Raw genomic sequence first — 21,364 nt, forward strand, 5'->3', positions numbered from 1 at the left:
ATTTTAGGTTAGCTGAAATATCACGATTCGATTAAATATGTAAAACAAGGTAACTAATAGAATTAAATACGATTTGAGTTTTCATAAAATGACTGATATGAAATTGAATTCTATAAAAATGAATCATAATTGCATACCATTAACTTTTAATTAAGTCAAAAATAATCATTTCATCAACTGAGTTTATTAATAATATAATGTAATATTATAGTGTGCTATTCAAACAAGTGACAATAATTAAACTGTGATTTAGTCATACAAAAAATGAAATAGGTATGCATATTTTAATACATCCAATGGTAATGTTATAAGTTTCTAGAATATTTGTATTTCTTAGCGCTCTAGAGTAGGCCAATATAAAAAATTGAAATTTAATGGCATTAAGATTAATCTAATATTCAAATTGCATACAGCACAGAATATAACAATAACAAATCACAAATGACCTTTTAAACATACGATTTTTATAAAACCGGTTTTTATAACAACTATGGTAGGTATGATGCATTTTTTTCTAGATATTTGACACATTACTCGTACTTTCATAACTACTCAGATCAAAAAGTATGATAGTTATTTATTTTAAATGTTTCAAAAATTCTATGCAAAGACGAATAATACTAAAATATACTACCTACTTATGAATAATATGATATTGATACATTGATAAACAAAGGGCAAACAAATTATATGGTCTAGTAATCGACGAGCACTACCTATATGCATTATAATTTATAAATAAAGAAGATAAGGTTTCTGGTCGAGTAAAAATAATGGGACGATTTCGTAGGACGTAGGTATTTTCTGTGTGCGTCATTAAGGGGGTGATGGTTTTGAACGTTGTGATATTCTCGGTTCATTTGTTGATCCGATAAAATAAAGTCATGCTAGTTTAATTATTACCGCGTGGGCAAATACGTTTAGTGGCTAGAATTCGCAAATTAATTAATTTGTATACAAACAGGCGAGGTGGGATATAGATGTTAGCAGACATTTTATTTATATATTTTTTAAATCTTAGATATAAATTAAATTAAATATAAATTTCGATGATATATTTTGTTATATTTGTATCCTCAGAAGATTTAAATGTATCAATGTTTTATATTTTATTATTATATTTGATACCATTATTTTAAATAAGATAAACGAATTGATTTTTTTCCTGCGAGAATATATAAAATTTCTTTTGAATATGCTTCTGTTGGTGATTGATATATTTTCAGTTTAGTGAAATAATTCAATAAAATATTCAATTATATTATATGAATTTTAAATTTAAAAGAATTTAATAATTTGATAAATGATGGATACGACTTGTTTGTTAATATGAATTTTATCAGGTGAAGGTCTGCCGGTACTACTATAAAAATTCAAAATAGTATATTTTGATCAATATTTCACATCTAGTTATATCTAGTATGCAATTTATTTATAGAAAAATCAAAAATAATTTTTAGTGAAATCTATAATAATCTATATTTTATATTTGTATGTATGATGTTAAGTAGGAATTCCATCTTATAATAGTCATACCAAATTCTATAAGACAATATTTTCTATTACAACTGATGCAAATAGCATATTTTTATAAGCAATATGGTCGAATTACGTCGCTGATATAATATTATAATCGATCAGTTTTTCATATTTTATCGTTAAATGAAGTGAAATATAGCTCTAAATAATCTGAAGTACAAATTAAGAATAAAGATGATTCTCGATTTAAATAAATAAAAATGCATGTAGAAAATATTGTTCCAGTGGAATTATTTTAAGGTAAAAATATAATACTGTTTAAAAATCAAACGTATTTTTGTTTGTTTTCATTTTTCTAATAAACATTTGTGGATGTAATTTTGTATGGTATTCAACCTTAAGTCACGACAATTACAAATTAAACATTTTTTGGTATTTGGGTTATTGAAAAATTGTGTTAAATTTTTTGAGGTTATTTATCTTAAAAAACATTATTATTATTTTTTTTTTTTTATGTTATTTGTTAATTATTTTTTGAATGTCTCTCCTGGGATATCGTTTGTGGAAATGTTATATTTTAATTAGCTGACGAATTGTCGATATTAAATATATTTTTTTCACGAATGAAAAAATAGGTTGTTTTAAAAAATATGCTACTAAGAATAAAGATGTTTAAAACAAAGCTTATGGAATGAACGCACATCATTTAAATTAATTAATATTTTTAATTTTATGATGAATATTTTATATTTATATATTAATAATATTGTTCATATTATGAATACACAACAAATTTAAATGGAACTACTTGATGTTTGTAATATATTTTGTTAGGTACTCAATTTGTAAAATTCAATTAAGTTTTTCTTGTTTCATAATAATATTATCGTTAAAGATGTACCATTCATAATTTTATATGTAAATTATATTATATATAATATAATTATTTATATATATATATGTATATTGATTTGTTAATATTACTGAGTGGAATTAATCTTTAATATCCATCTAAGTATTGATAAAACTTGAATTGGGTCGTTTTGGATTAGACTGTCCATTGTAAAAAACAATCGTTCCACAATTTTGAAGATACTATAAATAAACGAATTTAAACGAAAACATTACTAAAAGTCAAGAACAGCACGTTAAGTTACCTAAGTCTTATACACACAAGGATAACTTAATCAGTGACTTGTTAAGTAATGAAACGACGATGACAATCGAATCTCTGTACGGGTGGTTAACAAATATACATTTAGGCGAAATACTCGTGACAACTTGATAGTATGGGAGATATCACTATATTAGACATAGAACATTCAATAAAATTTCTTGCGGCCCGCGTAATATTTTAAAATATTTTATGTGGCCCAGATAAAAAAAAGGTTGAGTATGGCTTCTCTATACCTATCATTATTGCGCCTCAGATTCTCTATGACCCATTATGAACATACCTCATCATCAAATCAACCCTCAACGTTTATGAGTGGACAATTGTGTGAAATAGATTGGTACGCACTTCATAATTCTCATTTAATAGAAAAACTTCATCTTTCCCGTTCAAGTGGCAAATACCAAGAATTTAAGTGACGTACAAAGTGAAAAAGGCACAGATCATGTACAATATAGACTGTTGCAGGACCAGGAAAATTAATGAATTTCATAATTCATTAATTTTCTGCGTTTATATTTCAAATATTTGAAACTCTTCCCGAATATTTTTTCAATCGGAAGTTACTCAATGAATCGTTTTAAGAATCGATTAGACTTATAACTTTTGAAAATGAACTGCAGACGATGCAAGAGTGCTGTATAAAACAAAACCTAGTAACTGGTTACGGGATATTGAAAATTATTGTCATTCTTGTATCACCTAAGTAAACTTTACATATTAAGTAATCTATAGCAACCATGGCATGGGTTTAAATCCGATTCTAGTAATTTCGTATTAGAATTATTGTTAATACTTAATAAAATTATTGCAAGACCAAACCACAAGGGTATAATAAATCAAGTATATTTATTGGAGTACTATATTTATACCTATTATCTGAGTTAAGACTATTATTAACTGACAATGGAAAATGGGTTAAATGTATTAATATACCAAACAACTATTATACTATTAGCTACAAATTGTATGGCATATAATAAGTCATTTATCTTTATGTAAAAATCATAACTTTCCATATTAATAACTTTAATATTTTTTTATTTATAGATACCTATAAGATAATATAATATAATATTATGATATAGACATAATAATATAATATTGCTAAATTCTAATATAATATTTTTTAGTTTTATATTATTTCAGTACTTAAAGTTACTCCTTTTTATATTTTTAAAGCTGTAAACTTATACAAAAATCTAATTTAATTTTCTTTTATATTACATATTTGTATAAAGTGTTGTACATGAATATATACATTGTATACTGTTAGAACAATGCCTTGACCGATAAAAAGTAAAAATGAATGGTGTTAATAGAAATATACGACGGTAAAAGTGTTGAGGGATAGTTTACATTTGACGATTTAAAAAGCTTGGAAGTGGAAAACTTATACAACAATAAAAAAAAGCACAGTTGGTTTAGCCATGGGCGGGTTTTGAGAACATTTAAAAAGACAAAAAAAATATTATACTCAAATACACAAATATTGTTTACACATGTGTATAAAATATACAAATCTACTTCTACATCTATATTTATCAAAATATATGCAATGACATATTATGTTGAACACACATACCTATGAATAATAATTTTAATGAAACCGTATATACCAAGTGTGAGGTAATGTGTCTAAGCGTTATAAACGTACGCGTTGACGTGTTATTATTAATTCACATTCTCGTAAATTAAATATAATTCGTTGTAATTATATCTAGGTGATGTATGATAATGTATATGGAATGTATCTCATAAATAATATGTGTACTTAAAAAAAAAAAAAAACAGTTAAGTTTAAAAAATAGGTTGCTTAATTTCAGATGGGATGCGTTATATGTGTAGGTGTACACACTACAAGCACAGACTATATGAACATTTTCAGTTTTTTTAAATAGTTTGAGCTACGAATAAACATCGCATATGACGCTAATGGATGTGGTCCATCATTTAGTCTGGTAAATTATATCCGGCTACAATTGATCCTAGACATTTAATACGGTTCAAAAAGAACCTGTGCAAAGAATATCCAGCTAAAAAATGACCGGTAAAAAAAAATTACAAAATAAAATGTAGAAAAATAAGAATTATAATTGTAGAAAAATAGTCTATGACGTAGAAAATGGCCTGGAACCATTAACTAATTATTACTAAAAATTTCATTCCTAATATTATAATACTAATTATTTTGCTTAAACTTATTATTCAAGACTTTTCAAGATTTTTACCCTATACAAATATTATATGAATTTTAAATTTTTAACTTGATTGTTAATGCCTTTTATTTTATCACAATAATCCGTTTAAAAATATTGTGGAATCCAAATAAGTTGTTTTTTTTAGTCTAAAATATTTATATTTGATAAATGCCTAAAAAATATCAATGAATTTAGTAATTTGATGTTTATAAAAAAAAATATTGTTCGTTGAATAAATAAACATTTTCTCAGTAAATCTACCTTTATTATATGTATTATGGAAAAAAAAAACGGGAAATAACATTTCAGTTACGTGGAAAACTTTATGCCAAAGCTATTATCGTTGAAACACGTATTTAATATTTAACGGTAAAGCTTTAACGCACATTCTTTTAAGTTAGTATGTGACTGAGTTTACGATGGCAAACGAACCGTATTTGATGTGTGTAAGTTTGATGTTAGCAAGTTTGTCAAATAACATAAAAATAGCAGTTTCGAAGATTCGTCACACATCGTGGACACATTTTTGATTTTATGGTTTAGTAATCAAAGAAACATTTGACTTACTTATTACAATTTTATGTACCCATTTCATTAATCTTAACATCATAATTATTTTAGAATCATATAATATTACGAGTATAATTGTTTTTTTCAGCTGAAACTATAGATTAAAAGAAATTAAGTTTTTAAATATGATCTATGAATATTATATGAATTACATTTTACATTTTTTTTTCAGTATCCTGGATAATAACTTGAATAAATTAATCATAAATTTAACAACAACGGGTTTTAAACTTAATTACTAATGCTGCTATACAAGAAAAAATTAACTGGGTATCATTGATAGAACAATTATAATCACATTGCTTACCTGGAATTCATCCAACAATACACGATAGGGTTGTGCATAGAATTGGACATTGCTAGCCAGTAAAAGGCCAAATATACGTCTTGAATGTACGGTGCGTTAGTTAATTCCGGCATATGAGATGTGACAATGAAGTAAATGTGATACGGTAACCAACAGATGGCGAAAATCGTCACAACAACGATCATCATTTTCACAACCTTTAAACAGAATTAAATACATTTTACCACAAAGAAATATCAGAATAAAAAAATTATTTGTGCATGAACTAAAAATTATAATTTTATTAAGACTAAATAAAGCTATTACAATAATTCATAGCTGAGAAATAATTATCAAAATATATAATATAAAACTTCATGGATAAAAAATTATGCCATATCTTTCGAAAAAAAAAATGAAAACAATAATATAATAACTAATGATTATTGCAAATTAATCTCACGTATAGACATATAGATTTTTTTTTATAGTCATATTGTTAGTCATATAGTTCATACGTTATTAGTTAACCATAATATATGTAAATTACTTTGTTTGAGTATCAATTGATCAAAAACTGCATTTAATAATTATTTATAAATTTCTATATTAGGTATTCATAATTTTATATAAAAAAAAAGGTCTGAAAAAAATTAAATACTAATTTTTCATAATAACAATACTTAATTACTTATTCAATTAAATTAAAAAATATCTTATAGTTGAGAAAATATACACTCATATAAGCTATACTTTTACACACATATAAGAAGGTTAAGTTTGGCTAAAACAGGGTGATAAATTTAAGTAAAATAGGTACATTAAATCAACTTAACCTTATATAATATAATTTTTGTAATATACATTATATAATATAATTAACAACAAGTTAATATAATATATTGAATAAATATAAATTTGTTCACTTTATCTCAAAACAGGTAAACTTCTCGGTTGGTAATTTAATTACTTAGATAAATGTTTATCATTAATGTAGTGCAGCCGTCATCTTGTAGAATTTAAACTTGATTTAAGAACCTTTGAATATCACTAATATTCATAATATTGTAGAGCGATTATTCTAATTTTTTTACTTTCTGTTATAGTTTATAATGTGATTAAATTTAATAAAATTAACTACATATTTATAGTTTTTAGTTTATTAAACAAACTTTTTTGTCACAAGAATACTACATTTTCGATGTACCAGACTTCCATAATATTTTATAGAATATAATGCGTATTTGGTCTATTAAATGTATTTTTTTTTACTTTTATAAAGTATGCGATTGAAAAAAGGTTGATGAAAAATAAATTGAAAACCCTATAACTTATATTATAGGTAACTTATACATAGAATTAAAGCATTATTTTATTTTAAAGTTCTCTTAAGTATTGAAAATTATTAGATTAGAAAATTAAATGACTTGATATCTTATATTTTAATATTATTTTATTTATTGAATTATATAATCAATTCGTCAGTCTATCTGTTACTTGAATTATTCAAGTTAAATATACCTTCTTAAACTAGGTATCGTTTGATATATTTTTACATTGTTGTTAGATTTTGTATTGAGAGACTATTGATATAATAATAAGGTGTATATGTAGAGCAAAAAAAAAAAACATTTATGCATAACCTAAAAGGATCAAAAATTGATGACGCAGATAGCAGATACTTTACACTTTGTAAAGGTGATTCGTCAAAATTCTTAATAAGCAAAAAATGTAGACGAAAAAAAACCAGTGAATTTGTGTTAAAACACGTCAATTTTTATCGAAAAATAAACCATTTACAGTGCTTAAATATGAACAGATTTTGGAGTATAATAATTTTAATTTTATATATGGATCACTAAATAATTTTACATAATTTTTAATCTTTAGATTGGTACTATTTTATTTTATGATTCTTATGTCTAATTAAAAAAATAATTAAAAATGCTACAGATTGAGTTATTGCATGGTAATATTTTCTAATTTCAGCTTTTCCTTTAAAATATAATTCATTCAGAAATCTTATTATTTCGAATCATGTAAATTAAACCAACCATACAAAATTGAAAATATTCTATTGACTATCTATCAGTCTATCATTCAACTTCTAGGGACTTAAGGTACCTACTCATAGCCACATAGGTATGAAAACTATATTATTTTTCCGAAGTTATAATAATACATCCGTTAGAAAATAAACATTCACGTTCTTGTGATTTATGGTTTTAATGAAAACACGCACAATTTCTCCGCCTTTCTTCCCGGTCATATATTATGACGATGGTGGTGGTGACATCGATGATAATAACGGAGGCAAATCATTTACACCATTTGTTCGAATACTGAGGGAAGTCGTAACATGCCCGTTAGATGATTTCTTGTTTTAGAATTAGCTTATTATTAAACACGGTTTTAACTTTTGTGTGTGATGTATTATTATTTACTACTGATGTTGCTCTTGCTTGTATTCATTTATATTAGGTTTTTTTTCTGGATGGTGTGTTCACGTTACAGCACATTAGCAATATAAACTGTGCTTTAATTACAGTGGTAACACATTTACAACCATAATAGTATTAATTTATTCTATGTGAGTTTAGAACAATACTAAATACTTAATAAATTTATGTTCTTGAAAATTAAAAATTAATAATTATTTATTCAATTTATTTAATTTACACAATCATGACTTCCAGCTAAAAATGTGTATTATGTTTCTAACTTAAGGATTTATATATCTGAAACAAATGTAATGTTCTTACTATACTTCTCCAAATTTACCTCATACGGAGTATGATAATTATTTATTTATTTATGTTCATATGCCAACCGGCTTTTAAAAGGAGAGTTAGATATAATTACACATCTAATCAAAGCTTTCACCTATTTAATTATATATATATATATATGTTAGCATTATAATGTATGAAATTCCGTAATTCTATAGAATACCTAGTTATTTTATAGAATTACGGGTACTTTCAGTTAATGTATTGAATGAATCCATAAATATATACTTCAACTAGTTATTCTACATACCAATTAGATATTTTATAAACTAACAATAAGGGTTTAGTTAATGTATTTAAAACTATTATTGAATAAAAGTTATAATTAAATTACAAATTACAAAAAAAATCAAATGTTATAGTATTAAGTCAAACAAGCCTTACATTATTATTATATAAAATATTAATATTCATCTTTTTTCACGTCAATGTATTTGTATAATTTTTTTTTTTTAATTTACAATTTATTTATTAGTATAGGAACTTTTTGGGTGGCATTTAGAATTACAAAGTAAATTATTTTTTAAAAATATGCACCGTTTTGTGGTGCACTTTTGTTGGCATGTACATTTAAAAAAACCCTTGTCCATTACCAATTGATTGGGATTCGGATGCTTTTCGAAGGCAAATATCTACATCTGAAACGTCATTAAGCGTAATAAACTTTTCTGTGCATAAATTAAATTACGCCAATTGGGTACACTGTCACACGAATAAGTCTAGTCTATGCCAAATGGTGTGGTTCAATACTATCTTATCTTATTATTTTTATTAATAAAACAACAACGGTAACAAATTTTGTATGTTATCAAATCCAGTCTCGGCCATCTACCTAATGATATAAATTTCATACATTAACGAAAACCCAATCGGTATTTTATATATTAACTAGTAAAACCGTGTAATTTATATATTAACGAACATATTTAGGAATTTAATAGAATAACTAGTTATTTAATAAAATAACGTATTACATACATTACCGCTAACATATATATATATATTATAAATACAAAAGGATAAACTGACTGACTGAGGTATTAACGCACAACCTAAACCACCGAGTCTTAAGATTTAAAATTTTGTGAAGATATTCTTTATACAACGTAGGTGACTACTTAGAAAAGATTTTTTTTTTAATTCAAACCCTATAAGGCGAAAAGAAGCTCAACGTTTTATACATTGATCAATGAATAGTTTGCATTGCTTTCCATTTTATAATTACCTAATGCTAAATAATAAAATTTATATCTATACCTTATAGAAATATTGAATAAAACCAAATCTTAAACTGAAAAATTACACATCAATATACATATAAACAAAGTCTAAAAGATTATTCCAGATTATGGGCTTCGGCCAAAAAGCGAGTTGAGATCAAATGATTGGTGTGTCAAAAATAACTTTCAAAATGAAAAAAAGTTTTAATTATATCAAAATTGATTGATTTATGAAAAACTAGAAAATTAACCACATAAGTAACACTTGATGTAATACTTTATATTAAGAGTATCTACGGTGCCATATTATACGTCTATAATATGAGGTCGATATTGATCGATCAGAACATCAACCACTGTAGTATTGTGGTCAAGTCTATTCATTGCTGCGTGGTAACACCTACAAAACGACATATTATTGTCTTGCACGACACCAGTAGCAATCATTCAGTATATAAGTATAGTTTTCAGTGGTTATATGTATGTGGATCGATCATTCCCCACGGTCTTTCTTTTTGTATCCATAATTGGAATCGTGGTTACGATTCTGCCAGAGGCCACTTTGACGAATTATTTCATCCACTACGGTCCTTATTTCCCGCTGCATAGTTGAAACTTTTGTGTGATCGGAATCACAGTCCACAATAATAAACACGCTGTACTATACACCAGACATATGTGCTAAAGAGTCCAACCTAATGGTTGCAACGAAATACATCTTAATGTATCTCTGTGGCGTAGTGCATCAAATCACAAATGCAATTCAAAGTCCAGTATTCCAGTGTAATAAACACATAAGTGAGTCAACTATAATAGCTTATAATAAATATGTTTTTTTATTTTATGAGTATAAGCTACACACATTTATATGATATGCGTACATATATAAGTATATAGGTACTCTGTTAAAGTTAAGAAACGTAGTTGGCGGTGACTTGTTTTCGTCACAGCTAGTCGGTGACACTCAAATTGCTTCTAAAAATAGGAAGGTGACCTTTTTTCGTACAAAATGACTGAGGGTGTTTTTTCCTATAGCATATACCTAGATTATTAATTAATAATATATCGACCAACAGTAAGTTGTACGAGAACTTTTTAATTATTATAATATCGATTTCGACAAATAGTGTTTAATAATTCATATGAATCATTCCATAGTAAATATAATTCTAATTTTTCTACAATTCACCCTCATATTTTAAAAATTTTTGGATGTATTAAAATCATAAGCTTGCATGGATACAAAAAAGTTATACATAAAAAGTCGACCGTTGACTATATTCTTTAACTTGTTCAGAGTATAGATCTAATATTTTATTACAACTTGAAATAGTTAAGACAATACAGTTGAAAAATTTCAATATTATGTGTTAAATTAGTATTTTAAATAATATAAAATATTGACCTACATTTTATCTAATAGTATGTGTTACTAATTAATAAAGATACTATGTCACTAATTGCCAAAGTTACTTGGATTAAAACCACCATTTATGTTCATGCGTATATAGTAATTATAAGAAACTTATAATACTAACAGAAGATGATGATCAATTTTCAAATCCTATTATCCTCATATTATACCTCTATAATGCTGTTACATTTATTAAATATTATAAAAAAAAAAATCAAAGAATTAGCTCTGATAAAATACCTATAGTATATTTATATGCCACGTAATTGAGAAATCACTTGAATTAATAAGTTTATCATGCATAACTGCACAAAGGACGGTTAGACGGTGGATTAGTATCTTTTTCTGAGTTCAGTTTAAATTATACAGTGTTCTTTGTTAGTTTTTTTTCATTACTAAAAACAATACAGGGATTTTGTAAGTATCAACTAGATATATTTTAGTACTCCCACCCGTTACCGGTTTTTTGAACGGAAAAAAAAGATATATATTAGTACACAAAACAACCTTAAATCTTTAAAATTAAAAATCATTTTCAAAAAATCCTTGTAAAACCAATATATTGCTTTTTCCACTCTAAACCTATAAGAAACGGTTTTATAAAAGGTTATCAATTGCCATGCCATACAAGTATCAATCAAACAATGTGAAAGTTAATTTATCAAAATAATAGCATGTTTAATATGTCCATAAATAATGTTTGTAGTATTTAATTAAAAATGGTTATAAATTAATAATTCTTGTAACAAAATAATTTGTAATAGACAGTAATTTACTATAAGGTGTTCTATAAAATGGTCATCTCTATAAGAGAAATCCAAAACTATTAAATCCTATGTTTTCTATATTATGTGAAGTGATACATTTTACATGAAAAAAAACTAGATGTGTATCTATGTTATAAAATCTGATGTTTAATAATATATCTAAAATAATTTTTAACTATACATTGTAGTTAGTCCAATTATGTATATATTTTATATATTTATATTAAATGTATTCACAAAAATATTTTAGCTGTTTATTATATTAATTAATACTATTTTGATTAATTACATGAAATGATTTGTTCATAGAACATTTTTGAGCTCTGTAACAGGCCTGAAATTTGTTTACGCTGTATTATTATCAATATTTATGACATCTTCACGTTGTAATCAATTTCTCATTTGTCTTTTAAAACACTTAATTTAATTTAAATTTATTTTTGTTATGTTTATTTTAATTTTTACCATCTATATAAAATATTTGTACAATAAGCACAATATATGGAGGGATTGGTTGGCTTGATTGAAGAATTATTCAATAATATGGGAAGTGGATAGTTGACTAGTTGATTAGGTAACAAGTCACGGACCTAGATACACTTTAAACATTAAAAGCGATGTTAAAATAAAAATAATTACAAATCAATTTATTTTTTAATTTTTAATTTATATTTTATATTTTTAAAACTTCATAAGCAACATAAATCAGTATAGTTTTGTCTCAATACGGAATTAATTAATGAGAAAATTAAATGGAAATTAATAGGAAATTTATAAACAAATTGTATATGATTCAGTGAGGCTTTTTTTATTTTTGTATATGAAATTATAAAATATCGTTTTTTATATTGCTCATTGATTTGCTTTTCAATTTCTCCGAAACAAAAAAAGTTAACTTGAAATTGACTTTTATAAATCACTTATTTAAATATACATTTTTTTCATACATAAATTGTATATTTACTAATATATTTTACGTCATCAAATAGAAATTAACACATTTACATTAGATTTAAATATTTCAAATGTATCATTTGATTAAACTTTATAACACAACTATACAGTTTTTTATCATGATTTTTCATAGACAATTGATTAAGCCAATACTATAAGTCAGTTTGATGTACAATTGTACATTGATTGAAAAATCTATTATTTTTGTATTTTGTACCTAATAAAACTGTAGTTTTGATGGCTCTCATTACTTACACTATATCTATTCCCTTATATTTACTCGAAATTGTAGTGTTAGTTTACCCTGTGGTCTATAGATTCTATGTTGAGTATTACCATATTATTATCGACACACAATTGATAGGTTTGTAATGATTTAAGTAAATAGTAAACGAGAAGTAATCTGATTAGGTTTTTCATATATAGTATGTATGTCCTATTATGTTGAGGTTATTTTACCTGTAATAAATACATCAGAAAAGATTAGTAAAAGATATCAGGAAGCAATATATAGTAATTACTTATCATTAATTACCTACTTTAAAACAATTAATAATAATTGCAGACAAACCCTTGTTTATGGAATTTAGAAAATTTACCAAAATTACCAAAATTACATTTTTAATGATGCCGTAATGACTTTTATTTTTGTATTTACTCATAATATAATTAATCAAATTTACATTTAATACAATATTAAAACAATAATACTATTTAGTTTAATATATCATTAGAGAGTAGCTTTTTTTATAATGTGGTTTCTTTTATAATTCATATTTATAGTTTAATTATTTTAATTATGTGTATAATATATACCTAAAGGTTAAAACTATAATCTAGAAAAATGGAATCTACTGAAAAAATAATAATAATATAATTTTAGCAGTTTAAATGTATTAACTTAATTTTAAATTCTCAATACAAACATTTTAAGTTCATATTACAGGAGTTATATTCTATCTGCATTGTGTAAAACTACAAAATTGAATGTATTGATATATTTATTAAATAATTATTTTATATTAAGGTACCTATTATTGATCGTTATTGAATAATTGATATACCATACTTAAACTTCAGAAAAATTTTAATTTAAACACTACGTTAATTTCAACGTAGTGGTTGAATTATCATAAAGTATGTACTTACTTAATACTTGTTAATTATAGGGATAATTTATATAACACTTGAGCAGTTAAGTATACTTTTCTGATTTTTTCTACATTTATTGTGTAGATTGTATATAAAAAATATATAAAAAACATTTATTGACAAATGTAAGTCAAAATTATTATTATTAAGTAGAATAAATAAGTATGTACATATATGAAGTAATTCAATACAATATGTGGCTTGGTGTGACGTTTAACTGCGGCTGGATAAGTGACCACTAGGTTTTTAACTATAAACACTTGTCATACATTCATTACGTGTTCTAAACCAACTGTTCCCCCCTAAAAACAGCTAATATCCATAATTGCTGGGCTTATAATTAATATATAAACAAACCCGAATTATATATGTATATAATTGTAATAGAAAAACTTTACATCAATATTCAATAGATATCCTTTCAAAATATATTTAAATCAGTAAAAAAAAAACCATTTTTATAATATTCAAATCATTTTTTCATTGTTAAAAATAAACAATACGTTCAACTTTATAAACGTTGGTTATAATGTATATACAGGAAACATTCAATAAAATTCTTTGTATAAATACCAAGAAATGTGATTCATGTAATAATGAAACTAAAATAAATCATGTTATCAGACAAAACATTAAGTTATAATGTTTTGTAATTTTTTTTTTATAATTTCCTGAACAATGATAAAATAATTTTCAGAATAGCTCGAATTATATAACAAGTTAACCTTAAATTATGAATCAAATATCAAAAGTGTCGTTGAAGCATAGTGTGACATTATATTTATTGGTTTCAGAACAATATGTCTTTGACAGCAAAAAATGTTCAAGGGTTGTGTAGTTGTGTTAACGTGAATTGAAAGCAAACGATTCTAAAAGAAAAAAAACAGAAAGAGCCGAGTTAAATTCGACAGCTGACAGGATTAAACTTCAATCCCTCTTAACTTGGCAGTAAAACATTGTTTTATATTATACGTGTATTTCAACAATATGCGTATTATATTGTAATCTCAACAAAAAATAAGCCTCAAGAGAAGAAAACAATTGTACCTAGATTGTTTTTGTTTATTAATGTAAATGTAATTTTAAAAACATTTTAATTGGACAGTCGAATGCCCTACATCGTTAATAGAAATGAGAATTTGTGATGCACTTAAATTTATTTTAAAAAAACTTACTCTTCTCTTGGACTTTATGTGCTCCAGCTGCCTCTGTGTACATTCTCCAATGCTTTGACTTCCCCACAGTTCGTGACCGATCATAGCGTAGGTGAAACCCATCAGTCCAATGGGTATAAAATACGTAATTATCATGAATGAAACGTTATAACTGAAATTATATGAAAATATATGTAAATAAACAAACTGAAGATATTTTGTTAAATTAAAATTATTTTGCATAATAATAAGCTATCTATAGTATAGTTATTGGTACTGTTACAATAATTCTTTTTTTTTTTTTTTTTTATTGAACAAAAGACATCGGTGACAACGGCCATTAGTCGTAAACGTTACATTATAGATTACATTTTTTTTTTTGGGGGGGGGGGAACTTTACAAATAATAATATTAAATTAAGTCGTACAATTTATATTTTTGTTACAATAATTATACTACTACCTACTTAATTGTTTTTTTTTTCAAGTTCTAATATTGTGTTACCGGAAAATTGTATACAATAATAATGTTCAACGGAAAACGTAATATATTGTGTCATAGTCATACTTAGTTTTATTTTTCTATATTTGATAACGTTTTAAAAGTAAAAGTTTTGTATGTACGTTGAATGTTTTTATATTGTTGTGCGTTTATGTTCATTAATCATACCTCAAGATCAAATTTTTTTTTTTGTTTTTATATATACTTTTGTTTTGTTTTGTTATTTCATAAGAATTTTATGACAATAAATTGAAGAATCCCTTGTTCACTCACAATAAGCAGTCTAAGTAATCAGACGCCTTTGAGTTTGATATGTAATTATGAAAACTTCTAATGGAACATTAATCTTCAACTTTGATATTCATTTAAGTGGTTTAGTGGTATATATGTAGTACAAATACATTTTGAAACTCAATACAAATAGTACAAACTAATCTTTTGTTTCACAAAACAATTATATCACAGATAATCTAATATTAATTTTTAATCATCTAATCGTGTCTTATTTGGATATAAAAAACCCACTGTCTTTTACCATATGTATACAGAAAAATTAATTTATATAAAATTTTCTGAAAAGTAAGTTGATTATTGAATTCATATATTATATTATGTTATACCACATTTAATTATTTAATAAAATTACAAATAAAAGACAAACAATATAATTTTATGTCATCGTATCGAACATATTATACACAAATATGAAATGTTACTTTAATAAGATGTTGACAATATTTGTAAATATTACATTGTGTGTGGTGTGTTGTTTAAATCTTGATAAAATAAGTAAAATCATGGTTTATTATTTTATTATTAAGTATTATTATTTACATAGAAAATATTTTTATTTTTGTGATATTGTTAATATTTAAACATTATTAGTACTTAAATTATTTATGTTTTATAATGATAAAGTACAAGACATATTATTGAATATTGATGGTTTTTTGGTAGTAATGGGAAAATTAAAAACAGTATAAAAGGTGTCAAATGAATATTATTAGTCATTATTTTATGGTTAATTAGTTTATTGGAACCACGAAGATAAAATAAAACAATTAATCATCTTCAAAAATCTTTGACGTACAATTGTTTGTAATCGAACATTCAATTACCTACTAATATTATCCTTTTTATTGATATTTAATTTTTGGTACCGCTGTCATTAAATATTAGTTAAATGTTTTACAGTGATATTGAAAAACTTATAAAGAATCTTGTATTACGTTTTAAATGATCAATTTTTTTAATCTAAGTGAATACAGCAATCTTATTTGTTTGGCCAATTTTACCAAACAATTAATTTTATAATTGTATTATGTATTTTAACAAATACTCGTAATTATTTACTGTATTTTATGATTATTTTTAAAAGTAATAAATAATTTTTATTTCAACCTTCAAAAATAACTAGTTAGATCCAATTGAGTATCAGAAATCTTCATTAATTTTAAAGATCCTAGCATTTTTCTGCTATAAAAAGTCTCCAAGACCAAAAAAAACATACTTCATTATTAAATCAATACGCTCAGCATCTTAAAAATATTCAAATAAAATTTTATGAATTTTTGAGAGTTTCAAAAAATATTATTACGTTTCAAATAGAATTCAAGTAAAAATATAAATATTTTACGACAGTAAAAGTAATAATGGAAAAAAATTAAGTTCTAAATGGCTATATTTGTAATACCTACACTGTAGGTCCAACAGCTAATACGTTTTACACATGATAAATATGAGCATGCCTTGTAATGATGTATTATAGACTATTAAATTTTTTATAATGTACATTATAACATGACATTTTCATCACGAAATGAAAATATAAATATTATTCGAATCGTAGGTCGTTTAATATGTAACTATATAATGTATTAAGTGTATCTATTGTTTTTATTATGATGTACAAAATATGTGTAAGTCAAAATATTATTCTCCATGCAAAATCTGAACAAATTGGTGGATTGATCAAATATTTTTAAATCACCGTGATTGTAACAGGATATCTTATTCAAGAACTTGTTATTTATTTTTTAATGCAGTGTTTTTACAAAAGATCCCTCAAACCCGATTGCGTATTGTTCGTTTTTTAGAAAAACTATATCTGATTTTGTTTTCATACTCCTATGAAAATATTTAAATAAATTCAGTAGAAAAACTACGATTTTCTCTACGATTGTAAAAATAAAATCGATTCTTTAAACCAAACCAATGTCATATTATTTTGGTCCATTTTATAAACATTATATCCCTAGACAACGAGACCACCAACTGTGACATAGGATTTCCGTCGATATACTCAGTAATTCGTGTTCGGTGTTCATATTCACCTATTTTTAACCTGACAGTTGCAGTATATCTATTTCGATTTATTATGTAACCCTGTGTAGGCTTTAGAAAATATAAGTTCACAATGAATCATTCTGTCATCTACGTTTAACCCAAGTGGAAGTTGGTATAATTCTCTATCTAAAATTTAAAAATATTTTGTTCATTTTTTTAGTTATCCAAAAGCCATTACCGAGATTATACAGGCGCAGAATATGATTTATAGCATCATTGGTTCAAATAATAACAGGTATGCTATTAGATGTTTACATGCACTATTATTATTATTGCAGGTTGAACTTTCTTGTATATTTATAGAAATACTTATTTATTATAAACATAGTAATTATCGCTGTTCAAGTCGCGTTGACAATGTGAAATATGTTTTAAACTTTAACGATTTACTGTTATTAGTTTCAAAATTTATATTTCATAATAAGTAAATGCTTAAATTATTTATAGTTTTGCAAGTTGCTTTAAAAACATTTTATAATATGGAATATGTTTTTAGTATTTCTCGAAAGTTAAACATATGTATATATTTTGTATACGAAATATAACAAATATTTGGCCTGCAAAATGTATTAATTTAACAAAACTTTTGTCATCGTTTGGTTAATGCGAAGAGCATATAAATTATGAGAATAATTATGCGTATGTAAAAATTATAAAATAATATTAATTGAATACTTATATTCATTTTTAAAATATTCATTACATCATATGACATATTTTGAACATTTTGAATTGGCAACGTACCTTATTCTCAAACTAAATAAATAATTGACCATTATAACTATGTTTATGATATATTTTGTATGTCAATAGTCTAACTTGGAAGAATACTACACTTAATTTCATCTTAGAAAAATAACTATAACGTTAAAATCAATCTGAGTTTTTGCGTATTGAAATTATTAATGCGTATAACATATATTGTGTTTGTATAATAAATAATAATTATTACTAAAATTTATAAACTATTGTTTTATTATTAAAAATAATGTTTGCCTCGTAACTACCATCGTACGTTATGATACAAGCTTGGCTAAATAGTTGTATAGGTTTGAACATTTTCCTAAATATCTGTTTCTTCTCATAACACTATATATCCATTACCACGGTACTGGATGTGGTATACATAGGTATATCAACCCATCAAAAAAAAAAATATATATTTTTTTTTGCGTGTAGGCAAGTTCAAACCTCAAAGGTTGATTATTTGATCTAACATAAAGTAACCTAACCCAGTGTTCCTCAACCTTTTTTTGATATCACTGAACACCAAATAATAATTTTTTTTTTCAAGCAAAACCTCTTTGAAAATTATCTTTAGAGTACCGGCCACCGGCGGTCTCTCTCTCTTGCGATTTTAAACTTTCACGGAACCCGTAAGTGATCTTCGTGGAACCCTAGGGTTCTGCGGAGCACAGGTTAAGAAACACTGGAGTAGACAACCCCCATTCCTGAAGTCTGGGAGTGTTAGTTCGTGTTTTGTTTTCCTTTTACAGTTTTACGTAATGTGTATAAAATTTGGTTCTATACTTCTATGGCTAGTGTTTGTTATAAGTAATTCAATTATTATTTATGCCATAAACCAATGGTATTGTATTCATTTTCCCCGTATTATGACAATACCATGAATGATAATTATTATATTATATTAAATTATTCCACAATGAAGGAGATATAATATACCTCCTTCATTGGGTGTCATCTATGCTCAGTTATTCTATGTCATATTTTATTTTTATTTATAACCATATTTAAAATTTATAATAGTTAAAATATGTAACAGGTGGCCCAATAAAATTAAAAATTACATTATAATATTTAATGAAAACTACAAACGTCTGAGCCACTTCGTTAAATTTTGTTTCTCTTATTATTATTATCATCATCATTAGTAAGAGTAGAATATGTGTCATATACGTTAGAAGATACTGTTGAATATCAATAGTATATGTCAATATATAAGTTAAGGTAAATTTTTCTTTGTTATTCGTTTGAAAGTTTTATACTCACCACTGACATAAATTATAACTTACTCGAGCTTTTGATCTGTCTAATAATTTTTAAATTGAATAACCTGTTACCCTTTTATCTACCATATTTAAAAACAGATAAACCAAATCAAAAATAAGATCCATAATATATTCCGATCCAAGTGGCCCTTGTTTTGTGAGTATTCTTATGAATATGTTGTAATGCTTATAACACGTTTAGAATAACGATACAAATTCTACGTTGGAATAAGTGTTTAACTATTAGATAGGATTATAGATATATAATATAATATCAGTAGGTAGAGATAGTATAGCATGTACTTCAATTCAATTTTAGAAACAATTTTGTTGTTAATTTTTCTGTAAAATGTTTCATTAAACTCACTCAGCATTGCTTAATATAAAAATAATAGGTACAGCGGAAATGTGTGGCTTACAGTTCTAGAAAAAGTTTTGTAACCTATCAATTGTATAACTATTCACAATTCTTAAAAAAATCAACACTCAGTAATTAAAACATAAATTTAGGTCATTCTTTAGCTTTAGCAATATAGATAATATTATTTTGATTTTAATGCTTCTTAATTATTCATGCGTTATTAAAATTACTTGGAAATAATTAAAATAAAATGAGTTCGTCCATACAATGAAAACAATTAATTCAATTTTCAAGAATAAATTACAGAAAAAAAAAAAACGGAATCGTATCTGCCAATAAACTGAGTTAATTCTGTTCATCAAATCCTAAAAAAATAGCCTGTTTCTTCAGCAGTTTATTAGGTTATTAGAATAATATTGAAACATAATTCTGTGGGGATTAAAATTTATGACTACACAAATATAACACAATATATGTATAAAATGATTATTTATAAGAATTTCAGATTTCGATGAGTAATTCACTGAGGAGTATAATTTTTATTTTTTTATTTACGTTTAATGAAATCACTAAGTCATGAGTATGAAAAAAATCTTGGATCTGATTGGTTTCAATTTCTCATATCGTATTCATATATATATATATATATATATAAAATATATTTTAAGGAAATTAATTTGTACTATACTTCACTAGCATTATTATAATAGTAAAACATGTTGTTAATATGGTGTCTAATGTAAAACACAATAATAATATTATATTATAATGACATAATAATATTTTATAAAATAAAATAAATATAATTATTGCAATTAAAAATACTTTCAATGATATAAGTTATATTGTTTTATTATAATGTAAGATTGTTTTGTAAGAGTTAAATGCAGCACACTTGTATACTATACGCTCATTATATTTGTTAATTATTTGATTTGATTTTTTTCAAAATACTGGTTCCCTCTGTAAAAACTCGTGTTCTACACA

General features: G+C 24.8%; 1 protein-coding gene across 1 annotated transcript in view; it reads right to left on the reverse strand.

The window, feature by feature from the left end:
* LOC107171764 (tachykinin-like peptides receptor 99D) overlaps positions 1–21,364 on the reverse strand; it is a 225,646-nt gene that overhangs the window by 55,470 nt on the left and 148,812 nt on the right. Inside the window, exons 4-5 of the mRNA XM_089226839.1 lie at positions 15,182–15,332; positions 5,732–5,928 (exon numbers count right to left, since the gene is read on the reverse strand). Coding sequence (XP_089082965.1) covers positions 5,732–5,928; positions 15,182–15,332 — 348 coding nt within the window. The remainder of the gene's footprint in view (positions 1–5,731; positions 5,929–15,181; positions 15,333–21,364) is intronic.

The sequence above is a fragment of the Diuraphis noxia genome, unplaced genomic scaffold, assembly GCF_037042655.1.
Source record: "Diuraphis noxia isolate RWA-SAM2 unplaced genomic scaffold, SU_Dnox_SAM2 contig0004, whole genome shotgun sequence".
In the NCBI taxonomy this organism is placed as follows: Eukaryota; Metazoa; Arthropoda; class Insecta; order Hemiptera; family Aphididae; genus Diuraphis; species Diuraphis noxia.